Source organism: Carassius gibelio, chromosome A14, assembly GCF_023724105.1.
Source record: "Carassius gibelio isolate Cgi1373 ecotype wild population from Czech Republic chromosome A14, carGib1.2-hapl.c, whole genome shotgun sequence".
Taxonomy (NCBI): Eukaryota; Metazoa; Chordata; class Actinopteri; order Cypriniformes; family Cyprinidae; genus Carassius; species Carassius gibelio.
Genome location: NC_068384.1, coordinates 15,902,037 through 15,916,542, shown reverse-complemented (window position 1 = coordinate 15,916,542; position 14,506 = coordinate 15,902,037). Strand labels below are relative to the sequence as shown.

Here is a 14,506-nt window from a genome sequence, read left to right as displayed (position 1 = left end):
TACGTAACGTACGTTACCTGAAAAACTGTAAATCCAGACTGAAGAACAATGTCCTCAATTTCATCGGTTTTGTGGATGGAATCAGGTTTGATTAGAAGATACGAGGTGCAGGCATCCGTTTCTGAGGTCTGTCGCTCTCCAGGACTTTTTAACCGCTAACGTTTAAGTTACTTAACGTTAGCGGTTCACTATTTTTATGCCATTTACGTTACTGGACTTTTTCACGGTTACATTTGAAGTTGTTTGGACAGCAAAGGCAAAATGTCTCATAGTAGAGAGAAAATGGTTTAATTTACCAGAATAGAAGAACAATTTGCATGTTTTCTTACCTACAACATTAAAATAGTTCATATAATTCAAGAGCTGTATCATGTCCCGTCCTCAACGTTGAGTTCGGCTTGTTGGCCTTGTTGCTAGGCAACAAGTCGCATAGAATTAATCAAGTTACATTAGCGCCATCTAGCGGCTATAAACATGGTTGCATTTAAGTTGTAGTTTATTGCAAGGCAGAAAAAAGTAAACAGTCAATTGTAGTTCTTTTTAAATGTTTTTAATTTTATTTTATTTAGACATTAGAAAAGGCGTCTATCGGGTTCCAATGGTCACCTGCCACACTCTGATCAGGTTGTCCGTGTATCCAGCAAAGAGAGTCTGTGATGAGAAGAGAGACCGGGATTATCATCGGGTACCACTTTAGAAGCACTTGCAACAGACTTAAAATCATAATACTGTCCCCCTCATATTTGCAGGACTGTCACCATAAGGTTTCAGATGTTATAAGTGATTGGGTATAATCAATGGGAGCAGCTGATCTAGCTAGAATATGTAGACTAATGAAATGCAAGGAATAGTTCAGTAACTTATCCTAGAAAGAAAAGGATGCTGTAAAACCCACCTGTCCATCAGCAGACCAGGCCAGAGAAGTGCACTGAGGTGGCTCAGCCTTGCTGTTGGTGGTGATGATGTCCTGCCTCAGCTCATCAACAATGATCTTGCCCTCCAGATCCTGTTGAGAGGAAACAGTCAGCTTTGCAACAGCAGTATGATAATCTGATACCCGCTTGGGACAATAGTTCTCAGAAACAGCCTCTTTATCATCATAGCTACAGAAGGCATTGAACTTTCATCACTGAACTCTCTGCTCCAATATAAACGGTGACTAGTTGTGTACTAAAGGGAAATCATTGCATTTGAAACATCTTAGATGCACAGTATTTTAAAGTATATAATATGAAAAGCATTCATGTACAAACGCACCCAGATCTTGATGCTAGGTCCGGTGGCGGCACACAGCCAGTAGCGGTTGGGGCTGAAGCAAAGGGCGTTGATGTTGTCACCACCATCCAGGGTGTAAAGGTGCTTGCCCTCGTTCAGGTCCCACAGCATGGCTTGCCCATCCTGAAATGAGGAAAAACAGTGAATACAGATAGAAAAGTTATACGCTCTGAAAACTTTTTTCTGTGTTCAGAAACAGCCTCTTTTATAATCACATGGATTCAGATGGCATTAAGGTTTCATCATCTTCACTCGGTCATCTCAAACCTCTAACCCCTTCACTGACTGCAGTAGTGAAAACCAGAAGAAAAGGGACCAGATTACCTTTCCACCAGAGGCACACAGAGATCCATCAGGAGACACGGTCACGGTGTTCAGGTATCCAGTGTGGCCAATGTGGTTGGTCTTCAGCTTGCAGTTAGCAAGATTCCATACCTGTAACAAACACCCATCATTCAAACTGGCTGCATTAGCAAATATTCAGCCAATCCATGCAAGCCGACCTGATGAAATGGTTCACTTAGTAAAGGACTCGATCAGTTACCCATCATAATTGCAGGACTTGTCGTCAGAGCCCAAGAGCTCAGACAAAACAAATGTGGATTTGATTAATCACAGGGTAAAGTTGTTTACAGAGCAACTATTCTAATTTACATAAAGGTACAGACGAAAGGTCTCACCTTGACCATTTTGTCCCACCCACAAGACACAATGATGGGGTTGTTGCTGTTTGGAGAGAAACGCACGCAGGACACCCACTCAGTGTGGCTGTCATCCTGTGGACAAATCAAAAATAAAGGGTTTCAGAACAGCACAAGATGTCATAAACCTCAGGGTATCCGTTGAGTTTCCAAGTTAAAGACTTTAAGACCTGCACAAATAAAATACTGCATGTACATGCAGAACAAACCAATACAACCTCAAAATAAAACATGCATCTCATTCTTGATTAAACAGGCACACATTCAAATGCTAGCCAAGATAATTTTGATTAATAACCTAAGGTATTGCCTTAACTAAATCTTAAATTTGATCAGACTGAACTTAAGACATTAAGACTTTTCATGCACCCCAAAGCAATTTTCCCCTCTTTATGCGAGATGATCAAAGATTATTACTACTTAGGATCTCTCCATTAACGGAGTCCTAAACTTGTGTAAAGAGCATTATGGAGGTGTACCTGGATGGTGTACTTGCAGACTCCCAAGGTGTTCCACAGCTTGATGGTCTTGTCTCTGGATCCAGACACGATCTGACGGTTGTCAGCAGAGAAAGCCACGCTCAGAACATCCTTGGTGTGTCCAACAAAACGACGGGTTGTAGTGCCACTGGGTGGAAAAAAATAACATTTCACAAATTAACCTGAAGACAAAATTGTGTTTATACATAACTCAAATTCTTTAAACATACTTTATTAACATTGTCAGTTTTCAGTATTCTTCTTGTAAAAGTATTTCAAATTTAATATAAATCAGGGTCTCATGACTATAAAATTTGGCCAGATCAAAAGTATATTTTCACAGACAATATTGACATTCCTAAGGCTGATGATACACTGGTCAGCCAGATGAGACAGGGCCCAAAACCGATCTGAAGACTCATGAAAGAAACATGTTACACATTCTCAATGGGAGAGTGCCCAAGCAACACTGCTCAGAAAAAGCTGCCCGACAAAATTGCTCAAAAACTTGCCCCGTGTATCATCAGCATAAGAGTTTTAAGTTCAGAAACAGCCTCTTTATCATCACAGTGACACAGATGATATTTGAGTTTCATCACCACTTCAAATCCAATGGAAGAGATTTTGGACAACTGCCCTGTGCCTCCAAATACTCACGTTGTCAGGTCCCACAGGCGCAGGGTGCTGTCCCAGGACCCAGACAGGGCGAACTGACCATCGGAAGAGATCACAACATCACTCACAAAGTGGGAATGGCCCTTCAGAGCACGCTGCGGGATGCCATAGTTGGTCTCATCACGGGTCAGCTTCCACATGATGATGCTTTTGTCTGTAAGGTGGACAACAGAAGATCACCGAACAGATCTTCAAACTGTAAGCTTTCATTAGCTTTCTAATTCTGACAGCTGGAAGCATCACACACTAGTTGCTACCATTCACTGACTGTATTATACTCTATACAACCATGAACGAGGTCTCGATATAGTGCACAGGTCAGCTTTATACAGAGCTAGAGATGAAAGGAGCTTTTATTCAGTGTAATGTTGCGGGCTCGTGTCTCCGGAAGCGCATTGGCTGCAGCGCGGCTCTGCGGACACTTACCCCGGGACGCGGACAGAATCATGTCGGGAAACTGGGGGGTGGTGGCGATTTGGGTGACCCATCCACTGTGACCCTTAAGGGTCCCCCTTACTGTCATCTGCTCGGTCATTTTGGCGCAGGAGAGAATCACCTATAGAGGTGGATGGAGTCGGATTCTGTCGGAGGGCCGAGTCCTCCCTACAGCTCTCACACTGTGGCAAGAGGAAAAGGAAGAAACACACCGGAAGCAAAACTCTTGAGGGCGAACCATCTTCTTCAGGTCGCGCTCTCGTGTGAGATTCCTCATGTGAACAGCTTACTGCCATCTAGTGTGTACAGACAACAAAATACTTGTTTTTCCTCTTCTGATTTTCTGTGCAATAATATGTTCATTGTAGCCAAGTTTTATATCCGTGAATGTAGATTTGTTAAAGTTTCTCCTTGTTTTGAGGCATTTATTTTATTTTTATTTTTTTAGAATTTTACTTCAGTCCGTAAAACAATTATAACGAAAACAGCCTTAAAACTCTGAACTTCTGGGAACATACTTGGAATGTTATTTAATTTGTCTTATCATTACATTTGGCTTTGCATGCTTTGGTATTATTTTAACTTTTAATAAACCTTTCTACCTGAGAACCTTTTTTTAATATATTTTATTCATATTTTAAGTCCTTTGTGGAGAAATGTGACACCAGTTATAATTTTTTTTTTAAATAAAATAAAGATAATAAAATAGACATGAAAAGGCATGTACTGTATATAGGCAAAACAATATTTTATTTTTTTCATTCACCAATCAGTACAAAGATGATTCTCAACTAGATATAACAGAATTATTTGATTTACTACTGTATATTATGGAATATGTGTGTAAAATGTCTACAAATTGTTATTCCATTTCTATACAATGTTTCTATAGGCTACATTGCATCTAATTTGCATATCAGTGTGTCCTTGCAGGCAAGCAATAAAGAAAAAAGACCTGTTATAATAGGAGTAATAACTTGGCAACATTTTCATAAGAATATCTCATAAAGGAATATTGATTTATAATTTATTTCTGACTTGTTGAGTATCCTCAAAATGTCTGATTAAGTACACGTTTGTCCTGGTGTCCTCTACAGAAGACTATGAAAATTATGCCCTGTTTCATAACAAAAAGAATGTGCTCTGTACAGGGCATCCTGTGGCATGTATCAGAAATACACTAAAATATAATGTCTACAGAGGACAAAAGTCTGCCTGGGTCACATAAATAATTATTTATTGATTCTATAAGTACTGGTTAAATGTGTGTTCCTCAAGATTTTTAGCTAACATTTATAGACCTATAAAAATATTTATTTTTATTCATAATATAACATAATATAATATAGTAGATAATCTGGTGTAATGTTTAGGCTAGATGTTTCTCTAGTTTACAGTAACTAAATGATCAGGTCCTTGTACAGTTTAGAAACAGCACGCGCGCTCTGGATGTAAAAACAGCACGCGCGTTCTGGATCCGATGACGTAAAGGACTGTTCTCGAACATTCCAGCAGGTCGCCTCGACTCAACGGACGCCATTTTGAGCCTCACAAACGACGTCCAAGAAGACGGAGGAAATAAATTCGTCTATTATCGAGTACTGCTATTATTTAGAGATCTTTCTTAAGCGAGGTAAAGCAATTGTTTAATCTTTTGCTGACTATTTTACTCACACAACGCACTAATTTCTTTAGAACCGATTTGTGTTTTATCACCTAAAAGCGTTAACGAAGTCGCTGATTGTGTTTATCGTGCAATAATAAGTTTCACAAAATATATTTAATTGTCTAAACGGGTTTAAGTTATTGTTATTATGTTCGAACCATTTTAGACTTACCAAAAAAAAAAAGTGCTTCGAGCAAATAACGTTAACGTAGTTTGTTGACACGAGAAGGTTAGAACAAAGAGGCCACTTTATTTGTGGATCCTGCCCTATAATATTATATAACGTTAGTTTACGTGGCTAGAGTATTTGTACTTGATATAAAGGTTATTTATGTGTATGATGCTTGTTTTATCAGATGAGACAGACACGAATGCGTTCTCCCTGGCTGAGAGAGGAGAGTCTGGAGGAGAGAATGAAGAGCAGAAAGAGACACAGACGAGACTCGCACAGCAGCGAGAGAGAAAACAAATACAGGAAAAAACACCATCAACACCACAAGAACAGCGACGGGTGAGAGTCCTTCTGAATTAACAAATTGTATAAGTTAATGTTATACCCGTATTAAGGCTGTAAGTTACTTGGCCAGCGCCCACCGAGTCTTATGTTGACATCTTGTGGCAGTGTGTTGTGTAATACTTGTTTGACTAGTGTCTCTTTGCTGGAAGTTTCCTAGAAAACATTTGAGGACCTGACCTCAATGTGTCAATCTCCTCCATTTAGACTTTAAGTCAGTGCCTTGGTTTTCAGGTTCATTACTTGGATCCACATCATTTTATTTGCCATTACAGAGTTATCATCAAATCAGGGCATTCACATAAATCATAAAGAAATTATTTTCTAAAGAGACTCTGAATAGAAAACAATGTATTTGGTAATGTTTAGATTAGAAGTCAGTTCCCATATATATTTTTTTGCATTATCTAAATAGGCATTACTTTTGAGATGAGGAGCTCAAATGAAAGACTGGAAACTAAAGAAAGATACAATTTATTTTCAGCAGGGTCAAAGATGACCCGTCCAATTTTGGTGTCCGCATCAAATTACATTACACTAGGCTAAATTGCACCCACATCTTAAATAGACACTTTGATGATTTTTGTTTTAAGAATTCCTTTTTTTTATGGCATTTTAATGGGTGTCTTTTGTAAATCATGCTAAAAATGAATGATAAACATTATTTTTAGCTCAGGAAAAAAAGAAAGATATTAAACTGGATTCATTCTGGATGAAAAAATACATTTAAATACAATAATTACATATACAAGGCATTTAAAATGTATTGTTTTAATGATTGAAAGCACTTTTCGTCTTTGCTCAAGTGCAGTAATACATTTTTTATATGTTCTAAAATGTATTTGTCAAATTAAAGAAAAATAATAATTTTCAAAATTTAATTAATAAAGACACAGAATAGAAAAAAATGCAATGACTATAGTGATGTTTATAATTTTCAGTCTCAGTGTAAATCAGTCGGTACCCTACCCAGTAGATTTTTGTTGCATTATCTTTTATAGGCATTATCTCAAATCTAAACTAAAGAAATATCCATTTTTTTTTTTGTAACTATGCATTTGTGTAAAAAATGTATGTGTGTGTACAATATTATTATGTTGGCTTGGCAACAAGCCAACATACTGTTATGCTATTTAAACTTCTTCTTCTTCTTTTTCTTATTATTATTTTTCTGACAGAAATTCTGAACGCTACTCCTCCTAGGGCTTTAAAGCCACAAGCCCCAAACTCGGCAGACACCTGCGGGATAGAGCGGTGGTGTGTGCTATATCTTTTCAGACTGATCAGACTTAAAGTTTTTTTTTTATTAATTTTTAAATGTCAAAATTCATTACCCATAGACTTACATTGTCTGAGAAAAATTGCGCCCCTACAGTTGCAATGACATTTAGGGGAGGGGAGCAGTCAGACGAGAGAAGAATCACTGCTGCTCAGCTCAGGCTGTCTACACGGAGCCGACAACAAGCGAATTCATTCCTATTTAAGACATTTTAAAAACGCTATTGCACGCAATCCACACGTTAGAACACACCAAGAGCTAAATTGAGATGTTTCTGAACTGTTTAAAGTAATAACATGATATATTCGCGGCAGCCAACTGCTCGCGAGCTGGCAATGTATTTCTCTGAACACTTGAAGTCCACAGAGAATTTACAGCCTTTCACATTAAAACACTGCAGCGAAACGGCACAAAACAATTAGAATAATATATTAAATGGTTTTAAAGTAGTTTTGGCCACTGTCACGCTGGTCTTAGCTGGTTTCTAACTGAATCATCAGGCTGAACATCACAGCGAGCTCGCGACGTATTCCTCTGAACACTTGAAGTACACATTTACAGCCTTTCACATTAAAACACTGCAGCGAAACGGCACAAAACAATTTGAATAATATATTAAATGGTTTTAAAGTAGTTTTGGCCACTGTCACGCTGGTCTTAGCTGGTTTCTAACTGAATCATCAGGCGGAACGTCACAGTGAGCTCGCGCTTCAGCCCCGCGCTGCGGGAAACTGGACTGAGCAGCTGATGGCGCGTGTGCACGAGAGAGAGCCGCGCGTCAACACTGAACCGAGCTCTCGTTCAGGACGTTCACTTCCTCCTGGACCTGAACGAACAAATTCAAATCGCAGTTTAAATAAACAGAAAAAAGAGCGAAAAGCGAAAGAGCTCAATTCAGCAGCGCGGTGATGTTCAGGGCAAGCAGAGACGCGTCTCAAAGTCTTCTTGCTTTTGTACCGACAACAAATACATACAAAATATGTCGAAATACCCGTGTTGGAAAGTGTGTTCGAATAAGTATGTGGTTATGTCTTAAGTGAAAGTAAAGAGTTGCAAAAAAAAATCGGATGTGTATCATCATAATGGATGCGTTTGTCTCTTAAAGGGACCGCGCCTAATTTACTAGCTCTGCTGTCAGAGTCTTTAATGTATGAAAATGAAAGTAAATCACTCACTGCTCTTGACTGATTTACCTTGTAGTACAAGAATTTATCCAAAGTCAATCCAAAAATCAGATAGAATTGTTTTACTAGTGGGTGCAGGCCACTAGTTCATTTATGTAAGTGAGTATGGCAAAATAGTGATCTGTGAAATATTATACCCACAAATTCTTAATACTGTAGGCTACCAGTGAAATTGATTAAAAAAATAATAATTAAGGACCTGCCCATGTTTTGCTTAAGTGTTTCTTTCTTTAATTGTTAATGCAACCTTTTCACACCACAGACTGAACCAAATTAAGCATTTCTTGCTTGGTAACTGTTCAACAAAGTATTGATAGTTGTGTAAATATTGTCATACTGACAGCTGTCTGAAGTTTTGGTTGATTCCATTACATATCTTTTTATCAAAGTTATCCGAAATTATCAATATGAATTTGTTCTGAGTTATTGTCATATATTATTACCAGTTTCTAAACTACAGCAAATAAACTGTGATTATGTGAGAAATGTTGAAGGTGTCTGAATACATTTTGGTTTGATTGTGTATTTTATCTTACAGTGAAGACTATGCAGTGCTATTTTAAATTAACATAAACAAACTTAAAAAAATGTAAACATTATGTAAATAGCACAAATAAATAAATAGAATGAACATACAGTACAAATTAAACAATATTAAACAGTGTGTAACTGCATCATCTATACAAACCATTGTGCTTGGACCCCTTATGATCTCCTTGATTTAAAATGCATTGTTTCAGTTATCTTGTGTGTCGTTGCCCACAACGTGACGGTGGCAGGACTGTGAAATACATACACGAGAAAAATAGGCATGACTTATTTCACATCCAGCTAGACAACCCTGTCATAGCTGTTATCATAGCCCAGGCTTTTTATTAAAAAAAGAAAACAGCAAGGGAGCATGGAAAAAGACTGTTGCAGGTGTATTTTTTTTATGGCATTATTATTTGTATTAATTTTGCAGCGGGGCAACTCAATGTTGGGCACACAAGTACTTTGGCTCTTTTGCTCCATGGCCAAGATGGCCAAGCCAACATCAAAGTTAGTTCACTAACTTTTAATTCTAGTTATTATTATTATTATTATTATTATTAAAAAAAGTGTTGCATTTTTTTTTTTACAGGCATTACCTTGAGACAAGGAGCTCAAATGAAAGATTGGAATCTAAAGACAGACGAGCTGTATTCAGAGACCATGAGGATGACAGCCGAGGTGCTTGTAAAGACCAGGAGAGAGACCGGGACGGATCAAGATGCCTTGAGAGAGACCGGGGCCGTGATCGTGACCGAGACTGGCATCATTACAGCAAATCCTCTGGCAACAGCAGGCGGAGCAGCCGGCACAGACACCGGCACCATCGCTCGCACCATCACTCTGACTCGGTATGACCACTGTCTGTCTCCCATTGCCATGTCAGCCTTGTATTTTCTGTGCCTTCTTTCTAGTTATATGCACTGTGGGAGATCCTCATTTCCAGTATTGTCTGAATGAATGACAGGAAGATGGTAAAATTATGACATCATAAGGGGGTTCTCACTCAATACATAACTGTAGTTTGATATCCACAGCACATAAAATGTTTTAAGGCACCTCATTCATGAAGGAGGGATAATAATCTAGAATGTTTTTCAATGATGAATTGTTATAATTGTCTACTTAATGGTTTGAGAAAGTATCTCATCTGAAAATATGTTGCCATTGTTTTTCTTCTGTAACACACACGATGTGGTGGGCCCTGTGTGTATCTCGTGGGCTGAATTTGCGTTGGCTGCTCCCTGTGGCCGGGCCTGGCTGCTGCGGGTATCTGAATGGGCCGAATCACTCCCCCCCCCAATCGTGAATGAATGAATGGCGCGTTCTGGTCCCCCGCGATTCTCATGGGTTAATGATGATGGTGGTGATGATGATGGTGGTGGTCCGAAACCCCAGAGGAGTCATCGCAGGAAAAGATCCAGGAGTATTGAGGATGATGAGGAGGGGCACCTGATCTATCACAGTGGAGACATGCTGAGAGCAAGATGTATAGAATACACACTTTTCTGTCTCTCTTCTGTATATTTTCATTTCTTTCACTACTTATTTTCTGTTTTGGGGTCAGTCTAATTTTACATGCTAATTTTGGGGTCCTGATAAATGCAGCTGTGACAGAGCACTTAGACTTATCCTGATGTGTGTATCACCAGTCTACTATTGTCTTATGTTTGTGGATTTATGCATTGTTTTTCTAATTTGAGTGTTTCAAAACCCAAGTGAAGTTTTTTGAAAGGGTTTGATGGACTTTTGTCAATTTGATGTTTCTAACAGTGTTTCTTTAAACCCGTAGATGAGATTGTGTGCACACTTGGAGAGGGAGCCTTTGGTAAAGTGGTGGAGTGCATTGATCATGAAAAGTAAGTCTTCATGCCACGTATGAGAATCGTAAAAGGTATTGCTCTTAAGACACCCCATATTGATTATAATAAAGGATTCAGTGAAATGGAAATAGCAACAGATCTTTTACTCTGTATTGTGGTGTAAAATTTAATTGATTATTGATATGTCATTTCACCAGAAAATTGAGTTTTCAGAAAATTGACAGGGACAAAAGAAATCTAAAAGCAAAATGTGCTCAGATTAATTGTTAAATTTAAAGAGCTAGTTTTCCCAAAAATGAAAAATTTCTGAAAATGTACTCGCCCTTAGGACACCCAAGATGTAGATGGGTTTGTTTCTTTTCATCTGAACAGATGTGCCAAAATTTAGCATTACATCATTTGATCATCAGTGCATCCTTTGTAGTGAATGGGTGCCATCAGAATTAGTGTCAAAAACAGCTGATAAAAACATCACATTAATCCACATGACTCCATTTTTGGGTCAACTGGTACTTTGAAATCAATAATATGGGTTTAGAAAATAGAATTTATATCATGTCAGTTTTAAATGTTAAGTGTTTTTCAAGAAATGCTTTGGTTGAGTAAGTGTCCAGTAATAAGTACATGCCTTTTTGTATTATCATGTGTGGTAATATTACTGTATGTGGCTATTGCAGGGGAGGAGCTCGAGTTGCGCTGAAGATCATTAAAAACATTGAGCGCTATCGTGATGCGGCTGTGTCTGAGGTCGAGGTGCTGGAGCAGATTAACTCACTTGACTGTGACAGACGATAGTAAGTGCCTGTGAAAACAGATGAGAATGAAATCTTAAGTAATTTATGCCTCTGTGATGCATGGCTGTGTAATATATCACACTTAATTTGAAATTTACAGCCTCCTGGCTGTGTCAAAGTCCAGACTACAAATTAGCAATGCAGTATTTCAAAGCTATTTTTCCTTTCTTCAGTGCTTGTGTGCGGATGTATGACTGGTTTGATCACCACGGGCACATCTGCATCGCCTTTGAGCTGCTGGGCTTGAGCACGTATGATTTTCTGAAGGAAAATGGCTTTCAGCCCTTCTCTATCAACCAAATCAGGCACATGGCCTACCAGATCATCAGAGCAGTCAGATGTGAGTCTCAGTTCTTGTTTTTCTGTGTGTATTTCGGACAAAACATAGATTTAATGTTTTGCATTTCTCTGCTTCTTTGTGTCGTAGTTCTACACAAGAATAAGCTGACACACACTGACCTGAAACCCGAGAACATCCTCTTTATTAATTCAGAGTATGACATCAAGTACAATCCAAAAATGGTAAGGAGAGGCATTGACTCCATTCAGACCAGTGCTAATTTACTATTATTTATTTAGTAGAAATGATCATATTAAAAAATAATAATATATTTAATATAATATTTTATAACTTTTATTAGGTTTTATAGAATTAAACATTTCTATTATTACTGAAAATATTTATATTTTTAAAAATATAGAAAATATTTTTCAATCATATTTAGTAATTGTGGTATTTCAACTTAAATCTATTTCATTTAGTTGACACTGGAACTTTTCTGCATTTTTGTTTAAAATTGTAATATTTATATTTTTTATATATAGATATCTTCAATAATTTTAGTAAAAAAAAAAAAAATAGCACTGATTCAGACGTGCTCTGTTATCGTGTATTGTGCAGTCAATTAATGATGTTGTTTTCAATTGTAGAAGAGGGACGAGAGAACACTGAAGAATCCTGATGTGAAAGTAGTTGATTTTGGGAATGCAACATATGAGCATGAGCATCACACCTCTGTGGTGTCCACACGACATTACCGAGCTCCAGAGGTTATTCTGGGTAAGCAGTTATGGATGCTTTGTTTTTATTTATACATTCTGAGGTGCATTGACTGCACACTTGCTATGATTGCATGTATTGTGAGCTATAACAGAGATATCTGTGTGTTTCTAACAGATCTAGGGTGGAGCCATTCCTGTGATGTGTGGAGTGTGGGTTGCATTCTTATTGAGTATTATCTGGGATCGACTCTGTTTCAGGTAATTCACTTCTGAGTTCAAATCCGTTCATTAATGTTAACTTTGGGTATACATAACTTGTTGATTCAGCACTTATTTAGGAGTTTGTGGTTTTTGAAATTATAGACACATGATAGTAAAGAGCATCTGGCCATGATGGAGCGAGTGCTGGGCCCTATACCAACACAGATGCTGCAGAAAACAAGGTAATTTCAATATTTGTATTAAATGTTGAATTGATGATATTGCAGTGTTTGTGGTAATATCAGGAAATTTTACAACACTAAATCTAGCCCTGGAAAAGTAATGGAAATTGTAAAAAATCTCAAATCTAGTTATATATATATATATATATATATATATATATATATATATATATATATATATATATATATATATATATATATATATATATATATATATATATATTACACTCTGTAATACTTCTGTAGCTAAAGTCCTTATCCAGTAACCACAGATGCTTAAAGAAATAATGTTGTTGTATGTACTGTATATAGAATGAAAATTGCTTGATTTTCTCATTATACAGGAAGAAGAGATATGTCCGCCATGATAAGCTGGACTGGGACATTCACAGCTCCTCGGGACGTTATGTTAGGAAACAGTGCAAGCCACTGAGAGTAAGTTTTTCGTTCTTGTTTTATAACTAAAGTTGGTTTGTGTCAGTGGAGGTTTTTGTTTTTACTTTTACTTCTGAATTGCCAGTGACTTTTACATTTTCTTTCAGCAATACATTGACTCCAGTAGCTCTGATCACCTTCAGCTGTTTGATCTCATAGAGAGGATGCTTGAATATGACGTCACGAAGCGGATCACCCTGGATGAAGCCATAAAACACCCTTTTTTTGACTAGATCAGGAAGAGCAAAAAATACTTGGTTGATTCTCTTGCTTTTTTGCTCCTCTCTGAGAGAGGCCGTTTCAGTTGACTGTATCAGTCCTCTGTATAGATCATACACTGCTGTCTTCTCATTTCTATTTATTGTGATTGTTTTTCAGTTTAGGGTATGTGACCTATTGCTCTTGAGTTCTACATTGATTTGTACTTGTGTTGTAACTGCATCATGATGGAGAAATAACTGTGAATGGGCAAGGTTTTTGGGTATTAAATATGTATGATAATTGTCTCAGATTTGTTAGCATTATCAATATGAACGTAGTGATATTTGTAAATGTCTTTTCAGTTATTCCTTGGTTTTAAAAATAAAATCAGTTATGATCAGAATTGTTTATGTAGGTGTAATGTTCTCACGCAGTCAATAGGGAGCGGTAGTTCACAACTAAATTTTCACATACAAAGTGTATTTCTATTTCTGGGCAAATGGGTTTATGAAGTGTACCATCGACGGGGGACAGTCAAAACATGGTTTAGAAATAGTTTGGTTTATAAAATTTACATTGGTTTTCAAATATTTCACAATCCACAAAAGTTATAAAAAATAACATCAACAATTGAATTGCATTAATCAGTTAAGTTATCTTCATCGAATGAATCCTCAACAAAAACATGATACTGGTATAATTTGTCAATTATATATCACCGAAAAGATGACGCTTCAAAGTGTGGTTATCTAATGTTACTACAGGAGCTAGATGAACAGAATCCAAGTACCAACATCTGTAATAGGCTACATAGAAGTTATGTTTTTTATAGATTCATAGAAGAAAATGTACTGTTATTTTTATCACAAACAAAGTTTGCATTTTAATGCTGACAATCATTTGGTTAATCATAGTTTGGCATGTGGTAGGAAAAAAAGTTTGCAGTCAATAGCCTAAACCACTTTGAAACTCCCGTTTTATTTCCTCACATACTTTGCTCTCAACCGTAGCATTTGCTAAAGAAATTAACTTTAAAATGTCACTTCACGAAATATTGCAGCCTATAGGC

At 37.3% G+C, this 14,506-nt stretch overlaps 2 protein-coding genes across 2 annotated transcripts; one reads left to right on the top strand and one right to left on the bottom strand.

Annotated features, from left to right (window-relative positions):
• Positions 1–534: 534 nt before the first annotated feature.
• LOC128027646 (guanine nucleotide-binding protein subunit beta-2-like 1) lies at positions 535–3,773 on the bottom strand. Its single transcript, XM_052615420.1, has 8 exons — positions 3,557–3,773; positions 3,113–3,284; positions 2,456–2,603; positions 1,956–2,051; positions 1,600–1,710; positions 1,258–1,398; positions 896–1,006; positions 535–651 (listed from the first exon to the last, which is right to left on the bottom strand). Exons 1-8 carry the CDS (start codon positions 3,663–3,665, stop codon positions 586–588), a joined length of 954 nt encoding a protein of 317 aa, XP_052471380.1. The 5' UTR covers positions 3,666–3,773; the 3' UTR covers positions 535–585.
• A 1,260-nt stretch (positions 3,774–5,033) lies between these two features.
• On the top strand, positions 5,034–13,840 carry LOC128027643 (dual specificity protein kinase CLK4). Its single transcript, XM_052615417.1, has 13 exons — positions 5,034–5,198; positions 5,588–5,742; positions 9,332–9,590; positions 10,138–10,228; positions 10,532–10,598; positions 11,240–11,356; positions 11,530–11,696; positions 11,784–11,878; positions 12,287–12,416; positions 12,534–12,616; positions 12,722–12,801; positions 13,146–13,236; positions 13,344–13,840. Exons 2-13 carry the CDS (start codon positions 5,588–5,590, stop codon positions 13,467–13,469), a joined length of 1,461 nt encoding a protein of 486 aa, XP_052471377.1. The 5' UTR covers positions 5,034–5,198; the 3' UTR covers positions 13,470–13,840.
• Positions 13,841–14,506: the final 666 nt, after the last annotated feature.

Excerpts from the sequence above, each read along its gene's own strand:
- LOC128027643 (XM_052615417.1), top strand. The coding sequence starts at position 5,588 with ATGAGACAGACACGAATGCGTTCTCCCTGGCTGAGAGAGGAGAGTCTG. Across the intron at positions 11,697-11,783 it reads GATCATCAGAGCAGTCAGAT|TTCTACACAAGAATAAGCTG; the intron begins GTGAGTCTCAGT and ends TTTGTGTCGTAG. Across the intron at positions 12,417-12,533 it reads AGCTCCAGAGGTTATTCTGG|ATCTAGGGTGGAGCCATTCC; the intron begins GTAAGCAGTTAT and ends TGTTTCTAACAG.
- LOC128027646 (XM_052615420.1), bottom strand. The coding sequence starts at position 3,665 with ATGACCGAGCAGATGACAGTAAGGGGGACCCTTAAGGGTCACAGTGGA. Across the intron at positions 3,285-3,556 it reads GATTCTGTCCGCGTCCCGGG|ACAAAAGCATCATCATGTGG; the intron begins GTAAGTGTCCGC and ends TCCACCTTACAG. Across the intron at positions 1,007-1,257 it reads GACCTAGCATCAAGATCTGG|GATCTGGAGGGCAAGATCAT; the intron begins GTGCGTTTGTAC and ends TCCTCTCAACAG.